The sequence below is a fragment of the Epinephelus fuscoguttatus genome, linkage group LG16, assembly GCF_011397635.1.
Source record: "Epinephelus fuscoguttatus linkage group LG16, E.fuscoguttatus.final_Chr_v1".
Lineage (NCBI taxonomy): Eukaryota > Metazoa > Chordata > Actinopteri > Perciformes > Serranidae > Epinephelus > Epinephelus fuscoguttatus.
This window is the reverse complement of record NC_064767.1, coordinates 25,680,872-25,698,273: the sequence shown is the minus strand read 5'-3', so window position 1 is coordinate 25,698,273 and position 17,402 is coordinate 25,680,872. Positions and strand designations below refer to the sequence as shown.

The following is a 17,402-nucleotide window of genomic DNA, read 5'->3' as shown; positions in this document are numbered from 1 at the left end:
CTTTAGCTGCTAAATGCGCCACTATGTTCACCAGCTACACTCTAACTGTGTCTGTCTGCTGTTTGGGGTTGAGCAGGTAAGTGTGCAGTGCTTTTTCTGTGAAAAAACATGGCTGCTGCAGCCAAAAAACGACGCCACGAGAGAGAGTGAGAGTGAACTAAAGCAGTAAAGTTGCAGTACAATGAAGTGAAAGTCACTATAAAGCTCCGTAAAGCCAAAAGGAAACATAGAGTCAGATGATAACTGTGGGGTCATCACTACAAGCCGCCTTTTGCCACATTGTCACTTTTTTTTCATGTAAAAGGAAAAAAAAAAGATCCTAACTTTTTTCAGCATGCTGTCTTGTCTGAAATAATTACATGAATCAGTGAAAGTGATCATGTTCTTAATCACCCATCTGGTTAGAGAAAGTTACAAGTCAACAAAATATGCCCCTGGGTTTTAATACCTTCAGCCCGTCCAAAACCAAATAATTCTGAGTAATCTGAAATTGCCAGACTACCAGTCATACCAAATGTATGCAGTATTCCTTTGAAAACTGTTCCCATTCAACATGAGCCATGTTTACTCCAACCGCTGGAAAATATCTCAGCATGTCTGATGTGAAGGGCAGTGATTCTCAGATATCCGTCCAGCTTCAGGCACTAGCCCGACAAATCAGGGTTCAGCTCCACAACCTTTTGTGCATCGAAACACGCTGCGCCCAGAAACAAATCGAACTGATGAAACGTTTCAAAACAGCAGGGCTCAGAGTTCCTCGTGCATTGTGTCTATGGAAAAAAGCAAATATGTTTTTATTACTGAGAGCTACTCCAGGAAGTTCTTCTTAAGCTAATTTAGTTAGAAATGAAAACAAATGTGTGAATTTACAGGGTTGTACAGTCATGGTGATTAGGAGCAAATAGTCCATTCAGTAAACAGTGAAAAAACAAAACCACTTGTGACACTCACACAGGGCGGAACAATAAGTGTGTTTTCACATCCTATTCTCTCACCATCCAAAAAAGGGTAAAGAGAAATAGAAAATAAATAACTGATCAGCAGTTTCAAAAACAGAACGCTGAATCCTGAGCACTGTTTTGGGCTGCTGATCACTCAAAACATAAATCAACCAAATCCTAACCTTTAGCAAGATTGAGTGCTGCTAGGTAACTGTGACCTGTTGTAATGTCTCCCAGGAGCAAACACGTATTTCCTCTCAGCTAAAACAGAAGAGCATCCTCACTCAACTGACAGGAAACATGTACCATCTGTACTGCCATGCAGCCGTGCCACATCACGAATAAACATGTTGTTCTGAAAGCACCGTGCACGCAGGAACATCCATTTGCATAAATACATACTACAGTACACGCTATTCAAAACCTTTGTCTCACACATCAACTTTTCCTCTGAAACACAAACACACACCTCTTCAGACTTCAGTAATATGACTCTCCTCAAATAAAGATCCCGAGGGTGCAGATAAAGAGATATACATCTCTTATGCCTCGGAGAATCCACCTATATTGAATTTATTGCTTTTTAAAACAACGCTCACGTAAACACAAATTACAGGAAACTTTTATGGCCTCGCATGCATCATGAAGAAGGCATTCAACATTTGACCCTTGGACAGTTAAAACCCACAGCTGGGATTTATAAAGGAGGAGAGAAAGGTGCCTCACTTCCCCCAGTGGAAATTGGCAGATGGAAGAGGTTTACTGCTCAAACATACCAAAATCATCAGCGTGTTCTTTTTACAACATTCCACACAACAACAACTTGATTTAGCGCCAATTCTAACTATAGCTGAATTAGTGTAATATCTGGATCTGAAATCCAGCCAGCCACCTATAAATACACAGATGTGTTTCCTCATATCTCAGTTCCTCCTCACTCAGCTCCCACATTGTGCTGTCCTCAACACATTATTTGTATCTGCGCTATTTTCATTAACGTTACTACATCTCATTTGAGAGCGTTACAAGGCTTTTTACACTTAAAGTGACCCTAAAGCTGTAAAGTTGAGCTCAGGAAATTCAGCAGCAACAGGAGCAAAATGATGGGAAATTAGTCTAACAGGTTCTGCATTTATGGCCTTTTTGTTCCCCAATTCTCGACCCGGGGGCTCCCGTCATCATCATCAGGACTATCTACCTTTAACCCCTCACTGGTATCTATTGTACCTGGCTGAAACATATGGAGTCACCACAAGGACACATGCACAGCTCTCCTAAGAAGCAAAACAGACCGAGTGTTGAAAAAAAAAAAGAAGAATCCAGATGGGATCCTTTTAAGGAAGCAGCTTGGGGTCTTCAGAACCGGGCTGTCCCAAATACCAATTTCTGGGAAGCTTCGTTAAGAAATATGTGCAAAGCTTCAAGGGGGCAGAGGTTGATGCACTGAAAATAACAATTATAAAATAAAAATAAAAACTAAAAAATAAAAAAATAATACTCTGCAAGACGGCTGAGCTGTTGATTAAAGTTTTCAGGTGATTTGCCAGGCTCCTTGTGGAGTTATGGCGTACCTTTTTTCTTTGGTATATCTGCCGCTTGACTTTAAGGGTCATCTTCACAGAAGTTGAAACTATTCCAGAAACTTGACGTATTTGACATCTTGCTGACGTATCTGTAAGCCTGTCAAGAGCGGTCAAACTGTCAAGCTGGACTGCTAGTGACTGAGATTAGATGAGAATGAGTTGGACTCACATATCAATCATTAGGTTAAAATGTCACTGTCTGATGATATGATTATATAAAATGCTGATTGCTGACGTTGATTATCGTGGCAATAGTTGATTCGAACATTTGGGTCCACCCTAGAAGAATGCTTCCAGCCATCTGAGATAATATTCGTGTACGAATCACTTCCTTGCTCACTCAGTAAAACGGAAAAGGGTAAATATTGTGTGTCAGGCACTGTAGCAAATGGGGAGAGACTTCAGACGCAGTGTTTAACTGGGTTGTACTCATAAACTCATCTCACTATGAGTTTCATAGTTCTATTTCGGAATTTTGCTGCTGTTTAGAAAAACACAACAAGCATCTGAAGACTTCCTGTCACTGAGAGATTAACTCCCCTTGACATCCTGATAAACCCTCTTCATGCATAAACAGGAAGCTCGTTATCTGATGTAATTAATGTGAGAAGTACAGTACATTTTCTAAAAGAATGAAGATTCTGTAATAAAGCTGACAGTTGCAGATTTGTGCATCATGTCCTGACAGTTGAAACAATACTACACTGTAGTTGCAGTATTTTGTTTGAAGCTGCTATTTCAATATGAGGAGAAGTCAACCCTCCGATGGATGAGATACCGGCAGGGAGGAGCAGCTCAAAATGTGCCGCTTTTGAAACGGTGTTCAGTGATGTTTGCGTGTTTGAGTCTGTTCCATCCTGGTGATAGAGGTGGTCTCCAGATGCTTCCTGCAGCTGATTTCATCACTGTGCACAAATTCTGGGGCACTTTTACCTCACTGTTATTGTTGAAGCCATTGTTTTTAGACAAAGCCCTGATAAAACTGCAGCACGCCAACATGAATTTGTCAAATTCACCTGATGAGGGGCAGGTTACAGTCTCCGCCCAACATAAACAACATGTCTTGTGTGTATATTTGCGCCGCTTCCTTTGTGGCGGATGTTGCCTGTATATGCAGGAAGCAGAGTTTGATGTTGACGCCACTACATCAGGAATATACTCTAATATTAACAAATGGGTCAAGCAGAGGGAAATGATAACGGGGTCGCAGCCAGGTTGTTAAGGAAGCGCCGTGACGATGCCAAGTGATGACGTAATCACAGCCTTTTGTCTTATCCTGGTGTGGCGAAGCAGAGGCCCCATCATACTTACGACCGTCTGATCCGCACACTGAACTCACATACATGTTTCCTCTGCAGTGGAAGTGGGAAACATGGCAAGAGAAACTCTCTCATTGTGGTCAGACTTGGCCACCCATTACGTTGCCTTTGCGGTGGCATCGTGTGGCAGCAAAGCGGCCAAAAGACTGCGGAAAACATTTGCCCAGCATGCATAGCTGCCAAAATCAACAAATCATCAAATCTGCACGACCTTTGGTCGGTCTTGATATGAGTAGCAACGATGGATTTACTATGGCAACAACACAGAGTGGGTCTAATGAGCAGCCATACCAAAAATAATACCTCACTTAAATTTTCAGTTCACATGCATGAGAGGAACTCCATGAGAAATCGGACTTGTTTTACTGTAACAAAGTCTGCTGGCTGTGCACTCCCAAAACAAGCCTGGAGAAGAACTGTTTAATGTTCACTCTGGCACGACCATGTAGGGAAATCCTGACCAAAATATTACCCTGCGCTAAAATTAACCTGAATAGCTCTTCTTTAGTATCCAGTAAATGGTATTAACACTAATACTGTCAGACAAAGCGTTCAGCTGAACTTATTCATGTGACAGTGTCTATGACATTTTCCATTGGATTTATTATCGCAGTGCACTGCTCGTATATTTTATCTTTTTTTTTCATTATATTCTTTATAAATAGACTTGCTGCCATGTGTAACAGAAGACAGCTGGATATGATTACCTTCCTGCTATATACTTTCATTGTATCAGCTCTCTTGGCCTGAGGTAAATGAAACCGGGGGAACAGCATCAAGGGAATTGCACATTTCTGTTGAACTGTAAAGAAGCAAACAAAGCAGGCAGTGTGGCAGCGGCCCCAATGTGGGTTTCCATGTGCCAGATAGTGCTGAGGGACTTTGTCTTAGTGGAGATTCTTTAAGATGCAGCGACAGGAACCCCTGTTTTGCTTTATTCTCAAGGGCTTCCTGTTTATCTGTTGAGAGCAGTCTTAGGTCAGACAGTTGTAGCATGAATGATTTTTTTCACATTTGTTTTGACTTCTTTGGAGGAACAGATTTGTGGATTTCACTGCGGATCAAATACTGTCAGGTAAGTTGTCAATCACAAAAAAAGTTTAGTACACCATCTTGAAAAGAACACTTCCTGTTTGGCACTATATACATTAACACAAAGCAGCTAGAAAAACCTTCTTACCAAATTCTTTTATTGCAAAACTGAAAATGTGATGCTTTATTTTTTTTATTTATTTGATTAATGATTATTGAGCTACAAAGTTTTAGAAAATTGTCAAAAATGACCCTCATATTTTCCCAAAGCAAAAGTTGACAAATTCATATCCTGCATTTGACTGACCAACTGTCCAAAACCCAAAGGTTTACTATCACTGAAGACTGAGAAAACACACAAATGTCCACAACTGAGAAGCTGCATTTGGTGAATTTTTGGCATTTTTGCTTAAACAAGCATGAATTTGCTATAGCTAAGCCAACTGGCATGAACAGTTTCTCCAGTCTTTCTGCGAAATCTTCAAGTGCAAGCCTGAGAATTCATGGTTATGCACCTTTTAGCAGTTGGCCATTACCATTGCCCCCTCTGGCCCCGCCACCCTTTAGCCAACTGGCATGAACACAAACACACACCTTCACGCACACACTTGACCTCTGTGCCAAATATCACCCTCATAGGTCTATGGCTGCCAAAGGGTGGGGAAATTCTTGTGGACCGACCAACCAACCCATACAGCCAGCCAGCTATAGAGTTGCTGATTGCAGCTAAAAATAACTTCAACCATTAATTGGCTATCAAAATTGTTTAGGATTAACCACTTATGAATAGATGAAAAATAGTTCTAGCTCTACCACAGACTACTTTGACTTTACCATTTACGAGAGCCTAACTCTAGAAGTCATGTGTGGATGCAGGCAGCACAAGTAGAGCTAACACCACATAAATGAACCTGATAAGACGCACCAGACCACAAACTTCCAAAAATAACCTGGATTTATTCTCTATCTAGTAAAGCTGCAGTTTGTGTTGGTTGTTGTCTTTCTGGCTTCGACTTCTAACAAAGTAAAGCATGGATCTGTCCACCAAATGAGACATGAATGAGGTGCAGCACGATGTTAACAAGCAGACACACAGGCAGGTTAAAGCATTAGCTCCTTTCTATTGCATTTGCAGAGGTAATGATGCAGAGAACCCGGTTCCGTCTGTAACTTCATAGACCATCATCATTGCAGTGCATCGCTCAAATCCAGCATGTCTCTAGTTTTCCATTCAGTCACAAGAGACTGTTGATAGGCTCAGTGCTTTTAGCTTTGACAGATAAATGTTCATCTCGTAGATGCCTCACTAACAGCAGCAGTCATCAGAATAATGTTTGGTGGATCTTTAAATACTCCGGTGGTGCCGAGCAAATGTTAGTGGGACATGAGATATAGGGCACAGTGGAATATAGGCCAGAGGAAAGAGGTGGGGTGGGGTGGGGGGGTGAGCAGGATACTTTACGAGCTAAATTAAACAGACAACTGTTACAGGCAGGGCTTTAAATGCCTATTTTAGCTCCTCCTTGGAGACGGCGATGCATCTATACAATACCACTCATGGCCACAAATGGAAATGGTTCTTGGCATGATTTCAAGGCTCACGTGCACTGCACTGTGATGGGACTGCGGGGGTTAATACACGATGAGTAAACTACCAAAAATGTAAACATACCATGAGATGTATAGATCACAGAAGAAATGCAGGACAAAGGAATAGTTTAATGTGTTTACTGAGACAAGCAATAAATGAAAGCCAAGTGAGCAGTAAAAGCCAGCCTCCAACCAAATACTAAGTGACACAATGAATAATGAATGCTTTATAGTTTATAATAAGACATACGCTGCAGTGTAATGTTAGCATTTGCCTGTGGCACTCAGGGCTGGCCAATATATCAATATTATACTGACATCATGATGTGAGACTAGATATTAGATTTTGGATATGGTAATATTGTAAATGTTGTCTTTTCCTGGTTTTAAAGGCTGCATTCAAGTCAACTGATGTAATTTTCTTAACTTACCAGAGTTTTATACCTGTTCTGTTATTTGCCCTCACCCACGTTATCATTTATCAAAAAATCTCATGGTGTAAATATTTTGTGAGAGCACCAATAGTCAACTCTATAATACTGCTGCAATATCGACAATAACAATAACCAAACAGATATTTGGTCGGACCTAGTTGCACTTAATATCTATGGGCACTGATGTCCTCCACTCAGCATTGATCATGCATGCCTACATAAACAAAGTGTAGAACATGAACTGAATACTTTAGCCATTTCAGTTTTTGCTTGTTTATAATATCAGTCATCCAATCTGCCAATTTAGTTCATACAAAACATGTCAACAAATGTTGGACTGATTGATTACCAGTATATTTGGAACAGACATTATACCATCATCAGGATGAACTGAAGCAACTTTGGTGAGACTTAAACTTTTCATTTTGTGCCATCACTGATTTTAATGTATCCAGTACTACTGGTTTATGACCAAATTCATGCAAAACCAGTGACAATCCCGTCAGCCTCAGCTGTACTTTGTTTAGTGCTAATTAGTAAATATTAGCATGCTCATATGCTAAACTAAGATAATGAGCATAGTTAACATGAAACCTGCTGAGCATCAGCTCGTCAGTATTATCACTGTGAGCCAGAACCCCAGAAAATGCGCTGGACTTTAAAGGAAATGACCATTTTAGAATGAAAATACAGACGGTACTTACTGACCCTCATGCCGACAAGGAGTCCAGTGTAGTTTTTTAATCCACAAAACTCGTTCGGGGTATCGGACGATAACAGCTTGCTGGATTTTTCCATACACTTGAAGTGCATGGAACCCACGTCCAAAATCATTTTGAAAATGTAATAAAACTCCACTAATGCATTTCAAAAACATCAGAACGGCTCGTCCATCGTAATCCAAGCGACCTGGAGCCACAGCATGCAAAATTGACTTGAAAAGACATAATTTACTTCACTTTTATAGCATAATTTCTCACCATGGTCAGTTAGCCTGCAACTCGCGAGACTCGAGAACAAGAACATCTCTGAACGTTCTCGAGTTTAGCGCGAGTTGCCATGTAAACACAGCACGCCTGCGCGCCTGCTAGCTGTTATCCTCCGATACCCCGAACGAGTTTTGCGGATTAAAAAACTACACTGGACCTCTTGTCGGCATGAGGATGAGTAAATACTGTCTGTATTTTCATTCTAAAGTGGTCATTTCCTTTAAGGCTGATTTTCCTAGAGGCCAAACAGTGTAATTATATCCGTCACTCGATGCCCTGTGGTCCAAAAAGACATTTCCCATGGAATTACTTTGTAGAAGAGACATCTGTATATCAGTAAATGATTTTATCGAGCATCCATAACCCCTGCGAAATACATCGTTTGATAATCCAGTCCAATAACATCTGGAAAGTCTAGAATAGCCACGCGACTGAATCATGTTATCCGTTTTATCCGTTTTATCCACAATTATCCGTTACATAAGTTAGCGGAGCGCTAAACTGGAAGCAGCTGGCTCAGCTGGTGGAAGTCTCAATTGCACCTACTCTGGGTAAAATATATGCTGCTGTTAAACTTTTTTTGGCTTCAAATGTCACTGAACAACTTTCTATATGGGGCCCCTCCTCCTACACTATATCCAGTTCTCTTTATACATCCATACTGTAAGCATCTTAGCGTGCTGATGTTAGTATTTACAGCCTCACAGAGCCGTAGACTCAGAGAAGTAAAATGTCTTAATGACCGCCATGGTGACTCTTAAATATGCCAGTCCTCCAACTACTGTGTGCGCTCCTTATCGCACCCATGCCACATATTTTGGATGCAGACATTGAATATGTCTACATAGAAAGTCAGTTACTTGTCTCATAAATATTTGCACTGCACCAGTTTTCTGTCCTTGACTCCACTATAATAAAGTTTAATAGCTGAGGCATCCGGTTATACATGAATAATACTCAAAACCTTCGAGCTATTTCACTACAAGGAGAGGCACTATGATAGCCCAGGAGGATAAAATGCAATATTTCCTAATGCAACACATCAGACTGATAAATTCCTGCTGAAAGTCAGGGGCTCTCTTGTTAAATGACTCATTGCCATCTCACGCACACAGCACCTCTGGTCATCTGAACTCTAATCATTCATCAGCCGTCACTGCGAGGAACTGTTTTTCCTTCCTAAATCTGAGGTACAACTCAAGTAGAAGGCTGCATGGAGTTTATTTAGCTAAAAATAACCAAACAAAGACCATCTGGAGGGCTGGTATGCTGTTCGTCGATGCCAATGAAAACATGTTTAAAATGATCAACATGAAAGACTTGCATAATTTCAGGAGGAATTACTCTTGAAAAAAGTAAGAGCTTGAACTATTAGCTTCTGTACTCTGTGCTCTCTGGATAACTCCAGTTATGCCCTTGTGTTCTCAACACTACATGATTTACTGAGTGGCCCGTCCAGCTTTTTACTTGATTTCAGATGGTGAAAATTGAGCATGTCTGTTCCAGTCCTGTTGCTGCATGTACAGTACACTATGTAGAACAAATACCACTTTAACAGCGCTCTATTAAGTTTAGCTGTTAACTGAGATTCTTGAAAAGTGTTTATACAATTTATAAAGTCAACAAACGGGGTCGACAGATGGTCAGCGTAGTTACAAACGTGAGAGTGGCTCAGAATAGCTCATGGCCTGCTTCCACTAGCCCTCATGCATCAGGGCTTGAGCAATCAACCCTGACGTGAGGGTTTTCCATCAGCAGCGCCAGCATGCAGCTCCAGTTGACACAACAGCAGCCCAGCGCCCTGCTGTGACGCCAGCCTCATTCCTGTGTTTTCACTGTATGTTTTAGCTACGAGAGGGGTGGGGCGGGGGTGCACGATCCCCTCACCCTACCCTTGAGGATGCAGTCGGGCAACCAGCTGGTTTCCATTAGCATACCTCTTCTGGGGAATGGGAGGACTGGCTCATGTGGGCAGACACATGAGGAAGATAAATGATGCGATTGGTCAAGCAGACTAGACTCATCTCTGAGAGCGGAGCCAGATCACCTCTGATTATGGTGATTCTTGAGCTCTTCCCTCAAGTTTAGGACAAACACGTTATGGCAGACAGTTATCATGCAAGGTCTTAATCTTCCTCCCCTTTACTTTTCATATATATCTAAGGTAATTCTACCTCTAAACAGTTTAGGAAAGTTGTAATTATGGGCACCACACCTTTACCGTCCTGTGTGGCTCTTTAGGCTTTGGTAACTTGAGGAATCTCACCTCTGCTTTCTGCTGCTGAGCAGGTGGAATTTGTGGCCACATGTAGAGAAAAATAATAATCCACACAGCTAGAGTGGCAACCATGCCACACTTCACACCTCATTTGAGCCAAGCCAAATACTAATACAGACGGGAAGATGTAGTGACATCTGCGTCATCTGTAAATGGAAACATTTACTGTCGATTAAAGGGATACTTTGACATTTTGGGAAACACACTTCACAATTCCCTTGTTTTCCCTGAGAATAAGATGAAAAGATTGATACCAAGAGAGGGTAAATTTAGCTGATCATAATGGAAACAGAGGGAAACAACCAGCCTGGATTTGTCTCAGGGTAATTAAATCCACTTACTAATTGCTTATACTCTTGTTCAACCAAAGTTAGTGCCAATATGCGGGTTTCTTAAATGCAGGAAAACACGCTAAAAATAAGTGATAGGCTCCTTTCCTGTTGCCAGTAGACCAGAGTCTAGTACATGGCTCTGCAGTAGATGAGTATGCCTTTCTGATTTTGTCTTTCGTGCATTGACGTGCTACATTCAATGTCGCAAACATGCCCACCAACAGGTTTGTAAACAGTAGAAAGCAGCATAAAGGTCAGTGAAAATGTTATGGCGGTTACTTCCTTTTTATATCTATGACTTATTCAGTCTCTTTTTCAAACTTGGTGCTGACTAATTTGGAACAATGTCTGGGTGCTGCTTGGACGGCGGCGGACCGCATTTGTGGTGGTGCGTCATTACATTTGCTGGAAAGGGGGTGAAAGTTTACACCTCCACCCGGGTGTCATTACATCATTGCCAATCACAGCCAATTGGAGCTGGAGCCAACACATACCTGTGACTAATTCAGAGTCATCTGTCCTGGGACTGAATGCCAGTTGTAACATTTGCCATTAAAGAAAAAAGCCAGATGTTAGTGCGTTATTTGTCCAGTGGGAGAGGGGCTTTGAAGATATACTACACGGGTTTGACCTCAAAAACAATGTATAAACTCGTACAAAGTTTATTCTCCTTAACCATAACTTCTGACCCACTAGAAGTGTGTGGCAGTGTATTTACCTGCAGAGACCCTGCTCCCTGCCTGCATTGTCTTACTTTGCTGTGTTTGGGATGTTTGTTAGTGTATACCCCCCCTGCCACTAACAGCGCACAGGTGAGGACGGGACTTTTTTAAAAAAGTAGCAACCAGACCGTAAGCATCATGAGTCCAAGAGGAAGCTATGAAAACTGCGGACACGGCACTGAAAACAAAACCCCCATGCAAACCAAGCCACTAAGCCAACAAAACTCACCAAAATGAGAGTGGATCTAGAGTTTGCTTTAACTTTCACTTTCAGTACTTGAGGAGAGGATGGAGAGTTGGTCTGTTTTCTGTTGGGCAGGTAGGTGTCGGTGGTTAGCTTAGTTAGCTTGCTAAAGTATCATCTTTTCCATTACAACAAATGTAACATTCTTAGAGCCGTAATAGACTTGCCGCTTGAATGTACGTACACACAATGCACCGTGTCTGTGTATATACTTGCTGCAGCACTACGCAGCCAAAATGCACAATACTGGCGGTCTCCACTTGGGGCAGACAACAGAAATATAATTGGTAGTGCATGCCGGGTATTGTGAACAAACATGGATGCCCTTGATATGCTTGATGAGGAAGAAGAACTATGTCACTATGTAACCGCGTGGAAACATCATAGAGATGCAGGTAGTTCCGCACCAGGTCTGTCAGTCTCTCTTCAAAAGGTTCCGCCACAGATCACACAGATCACGCATGGCAGCCATGACGCGGTCGCATTGTTTGCAGCAAGTATATTAATGGCCTTACAAGAGTAGCTTGCAGTGTACATACAAGCAGCATAGGCAGAAGAGGGGCCAAGTCTGAATGTTGTCTTTAAAAACAATGACCATAAATTTCTGCCCAGCATACCTTTAAACTGTACAGACTAAAATGTGAAAAACGTTGGAGACTTTAGTAAATTATTGCGCCTGGCCAAAAAAGGTTCAGCACATAACCCCTCATAAAACCTCAACAATTTTACCCCAAATTTCCCAAAAAAGATTCCTTTAACAACATCAAAGTGTTATTTCATGCAGCAACATTAGTGCTTTAAGCTGCAAACTACAGCTCACCCCTGAAGTAACATCTGGCCTGATGGATGGCACTTAAAGTATAAGTGTGTTTATCTCACAGCCAGAGAGATGCCACAGATATGTGGCAGCTACGAGCTACGACTGAGTGATAATTCACTCGCCCACCCACAAACCAAAAGATGTTTGGTTGAAATGTCCGATTTACTTTAGGCAGAAACATTACTTTACATGACTTACCCTCCTGTTAATGTTCTGTGTGTAGAAACTTAAATGCATGGAGGTGAAAATTAAATTTGAAATGTTAGATTCCTCTGTCCAGGTTTATTGAAAAGCCTGGGTAAACACACGCCAGACTTTAACGAATAAACCTTGATAACTGTGATGTGTATGTTGCGATGAATAAAGGGAGCTTAATGCTGCGACTGCTCTGTGTGATGTACAGTCATTATGGTGTGAATGGCTGAAGGAAGAGAGGCAGGCGTGGTAATGACAGCCCCCCTCTGTCAGCAGCTCAGCCTCCCACGGTGAAAGCGCCTGGAGAGCACAGTTAAGAATGCCAGTGAAATTGACAGGTCTGTAGTGGGCCTCCGTATTAGCGGAGGTGAAACATGGATGATGCCCTCAGGACGAGGACCCTCTGTGAGGCTGCACGGCTAAATCACAGGGTAACACAATAGAGGGACTATGCAATGACAAAGAAGACTCTGTTTCCTGTTTCTGTCAGTTTCTGCAGACGCACACTTGAGCAGCATGGTTTCACGAATCATCAAGTGTCTGACTGTTACCTTTAACCTAACTCAGCAGGATGTCACAAAGAGCTTCCCAGCAGATGCCTGCTGATCCGTAGCCTCCAGCCACAGCAACCACTGCTCCTATGCCATGGGATATGGGATGGCCTTTAATTTATCTTGACATTTTAATTTTCCTCTTGTTTTTCTTTGTGTAAACATTTCAGCTGGAAGCGCATGGACTTTGATGCTCCCACCAAAAGCCACATAAACAGATAAGAAATAAAAACAGACCACATAAGCAAATAACTCATATCACACATCAACATTGCGGGGTGAGAGAGCTCAAGGTTATGTGAAAGCAGCAGAGAGATCAGCCGAGGACATGAGCAGCACATGGACAACCCAGCGCAAACATAGCCAACACTGAGACCAGAAAGTCCAACCTTACCTTAACGTAGGCGGTGTAGCGTTGGCACTCCTCCCTGTTGATGTCCAAGCTGAGCTGCTGACTCATCTGGCTGATCTGAGATCCACTCTGAGTGAAGTAGACCCGCGAGGGCTGGCTCTTCTGTCGCTTATCCACATCAGCTGTCAAGTTGTACAGCAACTCTGAGAAGAGACAGAGAAGTGGTTGCACAAAAGATGAACTGACAGCGATGGTCGTTAGAGTAAAGTTAATTTTGAGAAACGCTTCAAGTATGCAGGGTTTGGTTTTTTGGTAACTGCCATCAAATCATGGTTAAAGATGAATTATGGCTTATTGCAGTGAAATGAATGTAGAGGGAAGATGGGAACATGTTTGACATTTCTTGGTCAAATCATCTGATATTACTTTCACTTAACAAGAGTCCTTTGTTCCACAGTGTGTTATGAAAACAGTGCTAATGTCAATGCATTCAATGTAATTGCCTATAGGTTTGCTACTGTGAGGAACACTGACTTAACCTTGGCGTCAGACAATCGGAAATCAGATTAGATTCATTCACAAGCCAGGACAGACAGCTAAATTATACATTCGCTCAAACTGAATTTATACATGAAAATAACCCTCTTGTGCAGATATTTTTTTATAGTTTTAAAGCATATTTCACCCCAAAATTGAAAGGTTGTTGCTGACTGTTGGAGATATTCGCTATAAAGATGTCTGCCCTCTTTCGAAAATAGTGGAACTAGATGGCACTCGGCTTGTACCCAGTTACTCAAGATAATGCACAGACCTTGTTGTTTGCAGTTTCATGTAGAAACTATTTTCTTTATACCGAACTACACCCACCAACCTTATTACCACACAGGAGAAGGCACACATGTCCTCATGAACGAGTCTTGTGCTTGTGACAACCTGAGATGTAAATACTAATGGCATCCACCTTGGCTGAGTTATAACGGTTAGCAGGCGTAGTTCAGTAGAAAGAAAATAGTTCCTACATGAAACTGCTCACAAGAAGGTCTGTGGATTATCTTGAGTAACCAGGTCATGATTTCTGGAAAGAGACATTGCTGTTGAGCCTTTCACATGTATTTTTTGGGTGCTTTGAGCGCTAAAAACCGAGTGCCATCTAGTGCTATTACATTAGACAGAAGGCAGACATCTCTACAGCTAATATCTCCAACACTCTTCAACTCACACCAAAAGAATCTAGACTAATAAATAGCACTACAAGTAAGAGAAAAATCTGTATTTTGGATTTTTTTTTTGGTGAACTGTCCCTTTAAGGTAAGCAGACATGACTTGAAAAAAAAGGGAAGTCATTTTCCTGCTGGTGGGACTGAACCAGTATTACTGTGAGAGAAAATATTTCAATAACAACATTCCTGCTGGTTCCACCCCTGGCCATAGTGTCATTAAGACGCAAAACAGCTTTAAATTTATTTAGAATTGAGAAATCATACGCATGAAGTAAACATTAGCAATATTTCCAGGAAAACCATATATGGGCCTCTGGCCATTTAAAACTCATTCCTCTGAATGAATCAGCCTCAGTTTGGAGTAATTGCTTCAAGAGGGTGTTACACTGGTAAAACAGTGGGAAGGGTGGCAAACACACCCCTGTCGCACCATAGCCTACTGTTTCCTCCGTCCAACAGAGGGAACGCCATGAGCTCACTCCAGAGGAGGCAAAGGAAGGTTTCATTAAGGGAGTCACCAAACACATAGTGCTACACTTTCCATAGTTTTCGCCAGACGGCTAAACAGAGAGGCTTTATTGCTGCAAGCCAGGACGTAGTCATTACATAACGACAGGGCTCCTGCTCCCCTGGGGTGGGCAGTGAATGACCACACCCAAACACTGAAACAGGGCTGCACCTCAGCACTCAACAGACACTGCACCCAAGAGTCAGTTAGCAAGGGCTGAAGGGTAAAGCATCAGCCAAATGCGCTGACAGTCCACTGTGGGCCAAAGGCTAACCACACAACCGTGTCCGAGCCCGGGGAGGATTGCTCAGCATGATCATGTTTACATATTTTCTCCATTTAAATGACCACCAAAATCTCAAGGAGTATAAACTTTACATCATAACAACAAAAAATGACCAAAACATGCTCTGTATGATGAAGACCAGTGACAGATGATTACTACGGTTTATGGCTTTTGAGATTCACCTTCAAAATTCACAGTAATGTTGAGGCTTGTGCCACTGTGCCTGGGTGCACAGTGAAGAAAGACATGAGATACAACGTCTTAAATACTTAAGTTTTAGAGGTGACAGTAGGTGTGTTTTTTTTCTTTGGAGGGTGCCAGGCTAGCTGCTGCTTTAAGTGATTATGCTAAGCAAAGTTAATTGCCTCCTCGCATTAGCTCCACACAGACACAAGTGGTATCAATTTCGTAAGTCTCTGCAAAAAAGCTAAGCAAAACTCCCAGTATATCAAACTATTCCCTTAAGTCACAAAAACGAAATATGATTAAAGTATTTTGCATTCTGCAACTCAGTGGTATGCATGTTTCTTTTTTTTTAATTTTACTCTCTACTCCTCAACTTTTGTGAGGTTTCTCTTGTTAAGATGTGTCCTCACCTATCTGTCCGGGCAACTGTCTTCCCCGGAAGCGCATGCAAACAGTAACATTGAAGCAGTTTAGGTTCTGCTGGCCCTCGTGGCACTGTGGCACAGAGATGTTGATGGAGACGGGCAGGAAGATGGAGACATCCACTGTAATGACAGGCCGGGTCCTGCAACCACATCGACCGACACAGGAACACAGTGTGGGAAAGACTGGACATTAAGATGACTCAGACGTAGAAAAAAATGGTGCAGTGTCACAGAGAGTGACCCAGTTACTCACCTCAGCAGCACCACACTGTCTGACATGAAGGCTCCGATGGTGACATCTACAATGACAACATAAACATGATTGATTTGGAACGCCAAAAAGAGGATATCAATGCAACATCTGCTCACAGCACTCTTCACACCTGCAGATCCAAAACAATGCACAGAGGTCTTTAACAGTTATGTTGTCTGAGTCTGAATGTCAGCTGTGGAATGCAGTAAACAAGATGCCTCTATCACGAGTCTTTGCACTGCTACTGCAAGACACTGAAAGTCAAATACCAAGAGGGCAAAAACTCAAATATTTCATCATCTCATCCTTTCATATGTGATGTTTTTATCTTATTTTCCTGACGTACTTAAGCCTTCATCTAGTCTGGTATGATCTTACCTGCGTATCCGTTGCCATCCATGTCCACATTGCCTGAGATTGACTGGCCAAACATCTGCAGACCAGGGTTTACACTGCGCCCAGACAGTTTCTAAAACACATAATACCAGCCTTCAAATAACACATGGGCGCCAAAATGAGAAAAAGAACACATTGTATGATTTGTTTTTGCTCAGTTTGTTTTCCACAGATGAATAATGGCTGGTTTTATAGATTTACAGTAAATAACACATTTGTTAGCTTAGCATTAGGACTGGAAACACAGGGAAACAGCTAGTCTGGCTCACTCCAGAGTCCAGAAATTACACCTATCAACACCTCTAAATGCTAGGAAATAATTACAGCACCCAACTCCTTGTAAAACCACAACTTGTCACCATTACTGACGTTTTAGTACTAATTAGATAAACTAAACTACTAAATTGTGTTAATAAGAGCTTTAGAGATGGTGGTAGGTGGATTGTTCTATAGCTTTGGATAGAGGCTAGCTGTTTCCCCACGTCTTAAAGGTCCAGTGTGTAGGATTTAGACGGAAATATTGGCAGACATGGAATTTAATATAATAAGTATGTTTTCTTCAGTGTATATTCACCTGAAAATAAGAAGCCTTGCATTTTCGTTTCCTTAGAACGAGCCATTTATATCTACATAGGGAGCGGGTCCTCGTCTACGAAGATTGCCATATTGTTTTGCCATGTCTGCAGTTGCCCAGAGCGGCAAACCAAACGCTCATTCTACATAGGGCCATTTATGTTTTTGCGTTG

The 17,402-nt window shown here is 41.9% G+C and overlaps 1 protein-coding gene across 1 annotated transcript in view; it reads right to left on the bottom strand.

Moving 5' to 3' along the window:
* Positions 1-17,402, bottom strand: part of itga9 (integrin, alpha 9) — a 62,423-nt gene that overhangs the window by 30,315 nt on the left and 14,706 nt on the right. The window contains exons 12-15 of the mRNA XM_049600336.1: positions 16,639-16,729; positions 16,261-16,306; positions 15,993-16,147; positions 13,425-13,585 (exon numbers count right to left, since the gene is read on the bottom strand). Of these exons, the coding sequence (XP_049456293.1) occupies positions 13,425-13,585; positions 15,993-16,147; positions 16,261-16,306; positions 16,639-16,729 (453 nt within the window). The remainder of the gene's footprint in view (positions 1-13,424; positions 13,586-15,992; positions 16,148-16,260; positions 16,307-16,638; positions 16,730-17,402) is intronic.